Source organism: Acartia tonsa, chromosome 15, assembly GCF_053477335.1.
Source record: "Acartia tonsa isolate MP-2025a chromosome 15, ASM5347733v1, whole genome shotgun sequence".
NCBI classification, from domain to species: Eukaryota; Metazoa; Arthropoda; class Copepoda; order Calanoida; family Acartiidae; genus Acartia; species Acartia tonsa.
The window spans coordinates 21,472,923-21,486,252 of record NC_137274.1 but is presented as its reverse complement, the minus strand read 5'-3'; the positions used below and the strand labels follow the sequence as shown (position 1 = coordinate 21,486,252).

The following is a 13,330-nucleotide window of genomic DNA, read 5'->3' as shown; positions in this document are numbered from 1 at the left end:
TCGATTTTAAAATAGCTGGCAACTTTAGACTAAAATTAGATTAAAATTGGAAATTTCAATAATATAATTTTAAAACAATAGATATTTTAATTTTAAGAGTGCGATTTATGAGAAAAACTTCAATAAATGTAATTTCAGGTTTCGAATAAGTAATTTAATACCTCTAAAACAATTTTTTACCTATAAAACAATTTAATTTTTACACAATATGAATCTCTATAGTTCTTTAATAACTTTTGATAAAAAGATGACTGATATGTAAGATATTTTAAAAGTACAATATGATTTTGTGATATAAAGATTTGATATTTTTGATAATTTTATAGTATAAAGATCTGATATTTTTTCATATTTTTTGATAAGAAAATTACTAAAATTCTAAAAACCAATTTCAGAATAAAGTCTACAGAATGTCTGAATTACGTAGGCAATTAATGATTAGTAAACATAGGGCATGCACTGACAGAATGTGTGTTTTAAAAGTGGTTCTTAAAAGCCACTACGATTTGGCTAGCGATCCAGATTTAGTGAATCATATTGATACCAAAGATATGTTGGGAAAGATGATTAAATCTTTCAATTGGCTTTGTTATGAACTGGACAATTGTCAACCCAATGATGGGTCAAACTATACTCTTTTTAAGAGAAAAATGCAGTATATAAATCAATATGTTGATCAGTTAAATTATCAACTAACCTATATTATTGAAGAATCATTCAATTGAATTATGAATGGATAGTTTGAAGAATTGTTAAATCTAAAATCTTTTCTAATTTTATTTGTTATTTCCATTTACCAATAGTAAAAATTTTTTCATTACAAAAACTTTAATGTAAATTGTTTTCTTTCAAAATTTGATCTTAATGATTGCAAAATGGGAGATAACACGGAGTCAAATAATAAGAAAGCTGATGAGAATGATCATGAGAAAGGTAAAAATACATAGCCTATGGGTAGCATCAATCGTCAATTTAGTTTTCTTTTTGGAACAGCTTAGCTTTGCTATGCTTCAGAATTTTGATCGGTGCTACCTAATAGGCAAATAGTTTATTTATCGACGTAGAATAAGTTAGAAATTAAGTTTTGATTAGCAGTGTCCTGCTCTGAAGGGATGATTGCGTTGAAGCAGGATAATCTGTTCCTGGCGGAGCTGGGTCCCAATCTCAAAGCGAAGCCAGGAACTGATCTTCCTGTGTAAACTGCGAGCATTACAAATCAGCAGCCACGCTGCTGATCAAAAATTTATTTCGAAAAATTTTTTTGGTCACTCTGTTCTAGAAATTAGTTGGCAACCCTGACGGGTTGTCAGCTGTCGTACATGAGGTACGGCAAGATGGCGGCTACTTCTAGTAGTGATTAGCATAAATCAATTCTATTCGGCGCAGGCTCTGCCAAATAAAGGACTAAAATTGCCCACCCCCCCACCCGGGAATAAAAACGAAAATTGCAATCACGCTAAAAATAGCTTCTATTCTATACTACTAGATTTGATAACTTAAGAAAGAAATGTGGGTATTAAGTCCCGAAATAAAAGTAAAATTTTATGATAATATGAATATTGAGCTTCATAAATGGAAAATATAATAATAGAATGAAATGTAATTTATTACATATAATTAGAGAAAGGGTATAAAAGTCCCGTAAAGATATTATATAATAATCGTTGAATTGTTAGAAATGAAAATTGAAAGACTTTTCAATTAAGAATAACATAGTTCAATTTTTTAGACACCATAACTGAACGGTTTGTAATTGAAAAACTCTCAGAAGAGGCATTCCAGACTAGAAAAGAAAAGGTATGTAAAAAGATAGATCAGACACAAAAAAGATAGAATGAAATTAGAATAATTGAAAAGTTTAATATGAATAATGATAGAGATTTGATAAAAAGTAAAAAATGAATAAGAATTGACATAAAGACTTATAAACTAAGTTATTTTAGAGATAAATGAATAAAAAGAAAACTATAATATTAATAAGTTTTCTAATTTAGATTGTCAGTGAGGCTACAATATGTAATGCCTATTCGATGATGAGTGACCGTCAAAAATTAGTCGCGTCGGCTAATTTTTTGATACAAGCTGAGATGACGTTGTTAGGACAACCTAAAGAAATAGCAACAGGTATGTTGAACTTAGAAACGTAATATTAAAACATGTTATTAAAGATAGATGATTATACCTGAATGAGTAGATTAAAGGAAACAAAGCTAATACTAATAATAACATAGATTTATGATGATCTTTATAGGAAAAGATTAATGGATTAAATGAATTAAAATTAATATTGATATTTAGATGATGATGCTACGAAGGCTGCCAAGGAGGCACAACGCCAGGCGGTAAGAGGTCTCGTGTTACAAACACGAGACCAATATTGTCTGGCCTTGGCAGAATTTCAATTTGGTCCACAAGTGCGCCATCTGGTCCAGAATGATCATACTACGTTTAGTATGCTTGGATCTAAATTGACTAGGTAATAATTTAATATAATGGATGGATAGATATATGACTAATATTTGTAAGAGAAGATGAAAATAAGAATAGAAAATATCATTGAAATTAGTTACATAGAAACTAGAAAGATAGATAGTAATAATGCATAAAATAGAATATTAGATGGTATAAACCTAAAATATTTAGGACGTTACAGAACCATAAGATGAAGGCCAGGGGCGGAGCCCAGAGAGGCGGATATATCAATCGGGGCCGATACAACCCTGGTTACTCTGGATATAGAGGTCGTGGATATGGAAGGGTGAATAACCCGCCCCAACAGGATCTGTTAGCAATTCTTGCCTCGGCGCTGCAGCAAGTGCAACCGCAGCCGCTACCGAGTACGTCGGGAACCACAACGCTGCAGAGGACTAATATTGCAGCACAAAAGTAAGATGAATAATTATTTTAACTTTTAATTTTGTCAACTGTGGGATGTAGGATTAAGAATATTATAGATAAATCTTTTTGAATTATATTATAGTTTGAACATAGGATTAAGATAATAATTGACTAATGCTAAAACTTTTACTTTTTATTGTATACTAATTAAGATTATATGATATTTTATGGGAAAAGTCTTTTAATTTCTTCACAGCACTATAACTTACAAAAATAAAGGTTAATGTTTTAAATGATTAATATGGAGCTATAAATATAGGTTTATGATAAAACTTTATAACAGTTTAACTAAGGAATAAATATTTAGGATGACTAGTAAATGTACCAGATGTAATGTCGTCGGACATTGGTATCGTGATAATGTCTGTAAGGATGCGGATATCATGGCGTTTGAAGCCCAGAGAGCCCAGCAAGGGCGGGTAGCAGCACTGACTTTACATCCTGGAAACAATAATAGAAGTAAGTAATATAGATAGATAGAATAAGATGTTTGTTTAGAAATTAAGATCTCAAAACATGGAATAAGGAGAATAAGGTTACAAATATGTTATAAATCTCGATATAAAAACTTCTGAACTTAAGATAAGATAAATTAAAATTTTTTAGATGAGTTCATCGAAATCGTCACGAAGTTAGGATGGGAAAATCCTAAGCTTACAGCAGATGAACTTGAAAAGTTTCTTGATGAGAGGGGTCATTCTTTGCCGGAGGAGCCATTTTCAATACATTCGAATGCAAGCATTCACTTTATGCATGATATACTGCAACCAGGCCAGGATTTTATGGTTTTATATTAATATTTGGAATAAATAGATTAGCTTAAAATAGCTTAATATTAGTAATTAAATTTACAACATAAAAATCATAAAAAATATTTTAAGATCAATGGGTTATGGAGTTATTAAGAGATGGCTTAAAACTAGATTTTGTTAAAAACCCTCCTTCTTCTTATGAAGAAGAAAATAACAAAAGTGCCCGTGAGCACATGGCAGATTTGAGGGAGACTGTTAAAAAATGGCAGAATGAAGGGGCAGTCATAGAATTGGAGAACAAACCGTTGTTTGTAAATCCATTATCAGTCTCAGTAGAGAAAGATGATTTCAATAATATTAAGAAAAAACGTCCTTGTATAGACGTTAGCAGGTACAGATCTTTAAAAATTGCAAATATTTATAAAAATAATTTCAATAAAGAGCTTAACTAACAAAAATTTCTTGAGTAAAATTAAAAATTTTATGAAATTTTGATAAAGATCTGAAAATTTTAGATGTATCAATCTACATATCAATTCGCCTAAATCAAAACTAGAAACTCTTAGTGAAACAGAACATCAAATATTTAAAGATTGCTTTTTCACTAGTTTTGATTTGGCGAATTGTTATTTTCATGTGAGACTGCACCCTGACTATCGTAAATATTTCTCATTTAAAATTATTGACGAGAAAGGCATAGAGAAATTCTATGTCTTTCTCGTAATGTGCTATGGCATCAGCATAGCTACTGAAGTGATTAATAAGTTAACAAAGCCAATTAAGTCTCTTATACACATTTTGGGCATCATTTTCAGTATATACATAGGTAGGAAAAAATTTAATATTCCAAAAAATTTTTTAAGTACTACATCATATCAATATATATTAAATTACATAATTTATTATTGGAAAATTAAATTTTGCACATAATTTAGACGATGGCAGAGTAATTGCAAAGTTCAAAGTAGAATGCGAGCAGAAATTAAGGATAGTGATAAGATTGTTCAATCAGGCAGGCTGGAATATTTCCTATAAAAAATCACAATTGATAGCTTCGCAAAGTATAGTCTACCAGGGATTTATATCTGATTCTATCAGAATGCAGTATTTCACATCGAGTGATAAACAAACTAAATATCTAAATTCATTGAGAAATATGTTGGCTGAACACAACCATGAAGGCTCTATTCCAGCCAAAATGGCTGCTAGTGTGCTAGGTAAAATTCAGAGCCTTAAGAAATCACATGGTGCCATCGTGGCGATAATCCCTCGTAATACCTACAATGAGTTAGGTCGTCAAGTGATTTTGTATGGCTGGAACACTAAAGTGACTTTTGTTAGGGGAATACCTGAAATGGAGTTTTTTCTCCATAATTTGGACAAATTTAATGGTAAAGCAATAAGTAATGCCCGTATAGGAGCTATGACAGTGACACAGCAAGAAGTTATAAAAATGGTCAATAACATTAAGGACACAGCTATACCTATCCCTAATCTGTTATTGACAGATGCTTCTGACAAAAGGGCATTTTCCCTTTTTCATGGGGAAATAGTAGAGTTACAGAACTATGAATTTGATAGTAATGAACAACAATTAAGTTCAGGTCATAGAGAGCTTTTAGCTCTAGTGAGTTTTCTGCAATACAATATATCAATAGATAGGAAATTTCAGTTCCCCATTATTTACTGGGAGACGGATTCCCAATTATGTTATTATTTTCTCCATCATGGCAGTAAAAACTATAATACACAACAGAATTTAATTAAGGTTAAGCAAATGGAGATTCAACTGGGCATAACGGTCATACCGATTTGGACCCGTAGGTCACATTGTCGTATGTTATTGGCAGATGAGGGTTCTAGGTTCTCCTCTGATACCGATTTATGGGGTATACCCCGTTTTATGATTAATTCTATTTTCTTGTATTTCAATTGTGAACCCACTGTGGATGGATTTGCAAATCATTCAAACAGAATTTGTACAAAATATATTTCCAAATTCTTAGATAATGACAATTTAGCCATAGACTTCTTTTCTCATACCCCTAATGAAAGTGAAATTTACTATTTATGCCCTCCAGTAGCAAAAATTGGACGTACTATAAGGAAAATAGAATCCACAGTGGGGCCGTTATTCATTTTGGTATGTCCTATGTGGACATCGGCTTCTTGGTGGCCGTTGTTACACAATGGAAAATCTTACCATGAGCTCATTAGAGCAATATATATTTTTGATTGTAAACCTGTTTTATATCACAATTTGGAAGTTGATAATATTTTCAAAAAATCTATGAAATTCATTGCTTGTCTAATGCATCATTAATAACTATGATCAAAATTGTATAAAACTGATAATGACCAGATTTTAGTTGATAAATTAATAAACTCTCATTATAAAATATTTATAATATATAAAAAATAATATCAACTATTATCAATGATAATAGTGATCATAGTTAATAAAGATGATAAAGTATTGTTATTGGTTAAATGTATGAATATGGGCCTAGTCTATACAATATAACCTAGTTATATATATATATGAATATTCAAACAGTTAATGTTATTCACACAGTTTTATATAATCTTTATTTATTTTCAAATAGTAAAATGTCAGAACGGCTGATTCTAACGGTGGAAAATGAGGTGGAGATTGAGACCCAGGATGATCTAAGAGAGGGGATGGAGGATCTGCAGCTCCAAGCGGTGGAAAATGGAGTTGGTACTCTAATAGGTAAGGAATATGATAGATAGAAAATCTTAAATGGATAGATAAGACAGTAAAATACGAATAAATAAAATTACGGAGGATTTTCAGTATATATTAAAACGATACATAATAAATGAGTCTGATACTTAAATATTATAGGAGCTCGCAGATTCCAGCCACACGGGATTGACGTATCACAAATAGAGGGCGTTAGAGAAATAATAGAGGACAGACCACAGTATTATGATGCCTTCCGCACAATCTTCTCAGGACACCTGGCACAATCAACTCACCTGGCCTATGATTGGATTCTTGGACCGTTTAGGATATTTTGCCATGCAAATGGTAAGATTTAGGAATTATTAATAAGTTAGATAAAACACAGATAAATGCATGAAATTCAAGCCTAAACGTAGGATTTATTTTGAATAAATAAATAAAGAGGATTAATGGGTTTTATTCAATAAACGATAAAAAGCTAATTTAAGGAATCTTAATTAGGTAATATAATAGGACATTCAAGAAATTAACTTATATGAATGGATAATAAAATCTATGTATTTTAGATTTTGAATACCCACTGTTCTCGAGTCGAGCAGCACTACAATTCCTGGGATGGTCAGTGTTACAGGAGAAGGGATTCTCCTGGTTCAAGAAGATGAAGCCAGCCTTGGCGAGCCTGGAGACGTCACTAGGGAGATCTGAGAGTCAAATACCTCCTACAATTTCGGCTGGGTGTTCCGCCATGATGCGCAAGTTGGCTGCTAAAAAAGTAAGATATTAAAATTAATAACTTAATTTCACGAATATTAAAATAATTGAATCTTAAATCACGGAAATAATAATAAATGAAGGTAATGAACAATATAGAAAAATGTGTGAGAGCGAATATAAAATGAATATTATATCTAGGTACTAATATTAATATACCAATAGTGTTTTATTAACAATACTAAATTAATTTAGCCACCACCGAAGAAATGTGTTCCTTTCGGAGAACCTGAATTGAGGACCTTAATCAATGCCATTGTGTGGGAACCCAAAGCGAGAGGACAGAATCCTTCCCCAACGGAGTTTCGAGCATTGTTGAGGATTGTGACATACTTCTTCACATGGAGCAGGTGAATAAAAAACTAGATAGATTAAAGATTGACTTATAAAAACGGAATAAACGGATTAACATTATCTTAAGACATTGGGGAAAATAATAAAATGTTTTTTATTAGATATTCTGATTACAGTCTTCTCACAGAAGCCGATATTGAAGACAGAGGAGATCATATCCGAATTAATTTTGTCCGTACAAAACAGGACCAGTTCTATCAAGGAACAAAGTCCTATTTACCCCTGGTAGGGGGAAAGTTTTGTCCTGTAACCTTATATAGATTGTATGCACAACAATTTCACTTTAATTTTGGTCCTCAAGGCAGTAGAATGAAATATTTGAATTTTATGGTTTATAATTGTAACGGTCTAATAAAACCCAAGTATCATAAGTCTTTAAGCTACGGAGCCGCCATGACTGGCATGAAGGAGATTCTAGCAAAGTATGGGATTAGAAAAGCCTATACTGAGAACTCCTTCAAGGCGGGGGGAGTTACCGCTTACATTGAAAGCGGTAACTCCCTGGAGGCCACCATGATCCATGGCAGATGGCGTGGCCTCCAGACACCCCTGTACTACTTGAGGGGAACAGATCAGTATAGGCTTAATCTAGCCCGTAATATTCCTAAGATTTCTGACGCTCAATTTGAGATTTAAAACAGTTTTACAAATTCGAGCAAATATTTTAAAATTATTTTATACATATTTTATAAATGGATTTTATACGAGATTTTATATAATATATATGAATATTAATTGTAAAACTTTATTTGGAATTTCCAGTGCAATTTAATAAATAAAGCATGATAATAAAGCCTTTTAATTTGTTCACAACACTATAACTTACAAAAATAAAGGGTTAATGTTTTAAAGCAATAAAAATAATAGTCATGCTCTATTTATTAAAACACGAAGAGAAATTTCAAATAAAACACATTTTATTCTACTTTCAGAATAAAAAATGACTGAAATCGTTAAGATTAAAATGTTATCACCAGCTGCGAAGTGTCCAAAGAGGGCATCCTCCATGGCGGCGGGATATGACGTGTTCTCAGCCAGGGATGTAACAATCCAACCCGGATGTAGGGAAATGGTATGGACTGACTTAATGATGGAGATTCCTCCAGGGATGTATGGGAGGATAGCTCCGAGATCAGGATTCGCATATCTTAATGCTATAGATGTCTTCCAGGGAATAATTGACCCCGACTTCAGAGGAAATATAGGAATTTTGGTCATAAATAATGGGAATGATCCTTTTATAATAAATAACAAGGATGACAACATCCATAAGTAGCGAAGCACAAAATTTCGTGGATGGGAATGACCGTCATGGTTGTTTTCTTCAAACAACGGGAAATTTAATTTTGATATCTAAAACAGAAAAAATTTTGAAAATCGGATCATAAACACCAAAGATATGAGGAAAAATGTAAAAAATTTGAAAATAGCCAAAACCCTGCAAAAAGGCAGTCTGACCATTATTGTTGTTTTCTTCAAACAACGGGAAATTTAATTTTAACATCTTTAACTGAAAAAAATTTGAAAATTGGACTAAAAACACCAAAGATATGGGGGAAAATGTAAAAAAAATATAAAATAGCCAAAAACCTGCAAAAAAGGCAGTCTGACCTTCATAGTTGTTTTCTTCAAACGACGGGAAATTTGATTTTGATATCTATAACTGAAAAAATTTTGAAAATCGGTTCATAAACACCAAAGATATGGTGGAAAATGTAAAAATAGCTAAAAACCTGCAAAAAGGCAGTCTGACCGTTATTGTTGTTTTCTCCAAACGACGGAAAATTTAATTTTGATATCTTTAACTGAAAGAATTTTGAAAATCGGACCATAAACACCAAAGATATGGGGGAAAATGTGGAAAATCTAAAAATAGCCTAAAACCTGCTAAAAAGCCGTCCGACCGCCAGTGATGTTTTATAGTTAAATGTGCTCCTTAATGATGGGAATGTTGTCAAAAAATTTCAGAATTCTATCTTTTATAGGAGCTGAGTAAATCCCATTTCCCCCATAGCGTTACGGACTGACTGACTGACTGACGGACTGACTGACGGACTGACTGACGGACAAAGTGAATTATAGAGTAGCTTCGCTACTAAAAATATGAGAATATGCCAAATTGTATTCGAGCGTATAGCGATACCTGATCTGGAGGTCACACAAGAGTTGGGGATCACACTAAGAGGAAATGGTGGATTTGGCTCAACTGGAAACTAATTAAAATATTGTGATATTCTTTAAAAATGTAAAAAATATGTGTAAAACTCATAATATCAACATATTAAATGACCTATATCCATTTCAGACTAAAAATGGTTTCGGAACTATATATTGAAATGTTGCAGAATATATCTTTGGATGAGGAAAACTTAGACGAAAACATAGGTAAGATATAATTACATAAAATATACGGACAGACTTAATACTGACATAAAATAAAGGTCTTATGAATAAATAAGTTATTGATAAAATGAGAATATCAATATAAAGATCAAAAATTTATTATTTGCAGTAAAAGTAATATTTACCTTTTTAAGATAAGAGACTAACATTTCTAAAAAATTGTGAAATATTAAACTGAAATTATCATTCAATATATTTTAGAGCTGGATGAAGCCAGGTTGCCATTATACTTGGAGATATGGAGGGTACAAAGACGCACCATGGCGGCGATGGAGACTAAGTTCTTCAAACACTATGACAATGAGGATGACATGGGAGACCTACAATTCCAGCAATGGAGGCAAAAGATGGATATTATCACAAAGATAATGTGGGACATACACATTCATGTACCAACGGTGGGAATGAATCGGTCTTACGTTATTGAGATATTAAAACGTAACCATCAGGAGATCTTCAAATTTCGAGAAACATGTAAAAACGATGGAATTAATTTGTAAATGTAATACATTATAAATTGTTACATTAAAAACTGTTAAAATAATAAACATTCATCTCAACAAATTTGAATATATTTCACTACTGATTTCAGATAAAACAATTTTTTAGAAATGTAAATCTTTACTAAACCTTACTAGCGACACAACTACACACGGCTAACGCAATCACCAACACGCAGTGCAGCGCTTTGCTATGCTTCAGAATTTTGATCGGTGCTACCTAATAGGCAAATAGTTTATTTATCGACGTAGAATAAGTTAGAAATTAAGTTTTGATTAGCAGTGTCCTGCTCTGAAGGGATGATTGCGTTGAAGCAGGATAATCTGTTCCTGGCGGAGCTGGGTCCCAATCTCAAAGCGAAGCCAGGAACTTTAAAAATAATTAGGTAGATTACTTTCAGAACCCCTCTTTTTGCAACGTTATTTCAATAGAACAGAGCCGTAGTCTTAGTGTACTCAATATCTAGACAGCCAACCATTGTTTTAGAATTGTTCAATTTTTTTAACTTCTGATAAAAACAGAATTAATGGTATTTTTGTAAATATTATACCTCCAAGAAATGGCTATACTTCCCAATCATATGTTGTGTGATATTTAAGAGGAATTATTTTGATATAATGTCATTAAAATATTCGTTAAAAAAAGTGCTATTCTAGCTTATACTTTACATTTTAATGTGTATGATAATTCAAATAAAAGATAATGAAGATTTATATTATATTTAATTGTTATAATTATAAAGAAAAACCTGGAAACAGTAAAAAACTGACTTTATTTTATTGACGTAGGGAAAATTTTGTCAAATATTTGAATAAAAAAACACTATAAAACAAAATAAATTATTTTTAATATAGTCACAAAAAGGCTTAATGAGTTTAGGAAATATTTCATTCACTAATCATGTCATTTAAACTCTATTACACAGAATACATTGTAAAAAGATGTTCTCGTTTTAATTTTAAGTAATTTGAAATGCATTTTAATACCTTTTAATGATTTATTTTTTGAAACATCTTTTTATAAAATGTTATTGATTTTTGAAGTTATATGTTAAAATGTTTTTAAATTTTGTTAACATTTTGTTTTAAATGTAGAAAATTGGTAATTCTAAACATTCAAAAAATGATTTTATTAAATTTTCATCACTTAAATTGCATGTTTGATGAAATTTTCAACTGATAATTCAAGAAAAATCGTTTAAGTTTTATTATATTTTACTTTGAAATGTTAAAAAAATATAATTATTGTCAAAAATGTGGAAGTTATACTTTCCTCAAAAAAAGACCTAAAACATGCAAATTAACACGTGTAATGAGATTTTTTTTCTTTCAGGTTTAATTTTAAGTAATTATTGATATTTTTTGTAAAAAGGATTTTATATAAAAAGTTTTAAAACTCGAGTTATGTAGTGGTTCTAAAAAAGGTTGCGAATTTATGCAATTTTCTTGCAAAAAAATTTTTCTAGGATTTTAAAAATAGCAAAGGGTGTTATTAGACGTACTTACAGATACAATTGCAAAGTCATTTTGGCCAAACACTAAAATAAAGTTTTGACATCTGAGGGTCCAACCGTGGTCTGTCTATCTGTCTGTCTATCTGTATGTCTATCTGTCTGTCTATTTGTCTACTTGCCTGCCTGATTTTCAGTTTTCTTGTCTGTCAGTCTGTTAGTCATTTAATCTATTTGGCAATCTGTCTGTCTATCTAACTGAATGTATGTATTTTTGTCAGTCTGTCTGTCTGTCAGCCAGCCAGTCTGGCTGCATGTCTGTGTGGTTGTTATACTGTCTATGTATTTATCAATCTGTCTGTCTATTTGTCTGCTTGCCTGACTGTCGGTCTGTCTGTCTAGCATTCAGTTAGTCAGTTTGGAAATCTGTCTGTCTTTCTAACTGGCTGTATGTACTTTTGTCAGTCTTTCTATCTATCTAACTATCTATCTATCTTTTTATATCTTTATGTACCTATCTATCAATCTATCTATCTGTATATCTATCTGTATATCAATCTGTATATCTATCTGTCTATCTATCTGTCTCTCTATCTGTCTATCTTTCTGTCTGTCTGTCTGTCAATCTTATCTATCTATTATGTATTTATCTATCTATCTTTCTATCTGTGTATCTGTGTATCTATCTATCTATCTATCTATCTATCTATCTGTCTATCTATCTGTCTATCTATCTGTCTATCTATCTGTTTATCTATCTGTATATCTATCTGTCTATCTATCTATCTATCTATCTATCTATCTATCTATCTATCTATCTATCTATCTATCTATCTATCTATCTATCTATCTATCTATCTATCTATCTATCTATCTATCTATCTATCTATCTATCTATCTATCTATCTATCTATCTATCTATCTATCTATCTATCTATCTATCTATCTATCTATCTATCTATCTATCTATCTATCTATCTATATATCTATCTATCTATCTATCTACTCACCCCTAGCAGTGCTGGTGGTCAAGATTATAATGAAGAATATCCAAAATCGGAACATTTTTGTCCTGTCGGTCACTCAAATTTTGTATCCCAATTTAGTAGCGAAGCTACTCTATAAATAGGGTCTGTAAGGACATACGTCAATCCATCCTTGATCAGTGATTTATTTCCGTTGCGCCCCTAGTATCTAGACCCTACGGGGAGGGGGAATAGATTCAGTAGTTAAGATTTAAATAGATATACAAAAAACCTTATATTTATTTAAAAGTAACAGGATGTCTATGTGTGTGTGCTTGTGTAATGAAGGATCTCGCTAACAACTGAACCGATATGTTTCTCCTTAATAGTAAATTTTTTCATGGGTCCGGGAGGAGGGTACCTTCATCCTCCCAAGAGAAATCGCCCCTAGAAAACAATACAACCTCCCAAAAATTATTTTTCTTTTGAAAACTAAAATTGATACTGGGGGGACAACCATCCCCCC

The 13,330-nt window shown here is 31.7% G+C and overlaps 1 protein-coding gene across 1 annotated transcript in view; it reads right to left on the bottom strand.

The window, feature by feature from the left end:
- Positions 1-12,907, bottom strand: part of LOC145306991 (uncharacterized) — a 28,582-nt gene extending 15,675 nt beyond the window's left edge. The window contains exon 1 of the mRNA XM_080149332.1: positions 12,850-12,907. Within this exon, the coding sequence (XP_080005458.1) occupies positions 12,850-12,904 (55 nt within the window). The 5' untranslated portion in view covers positions 12,905-12,907. The remainder of the gene's footprint in view (positions 1-12,849) is intronic.
- Between the last annotated feature and the right edge of the window lie 423 nt (positions 12,908-13,330).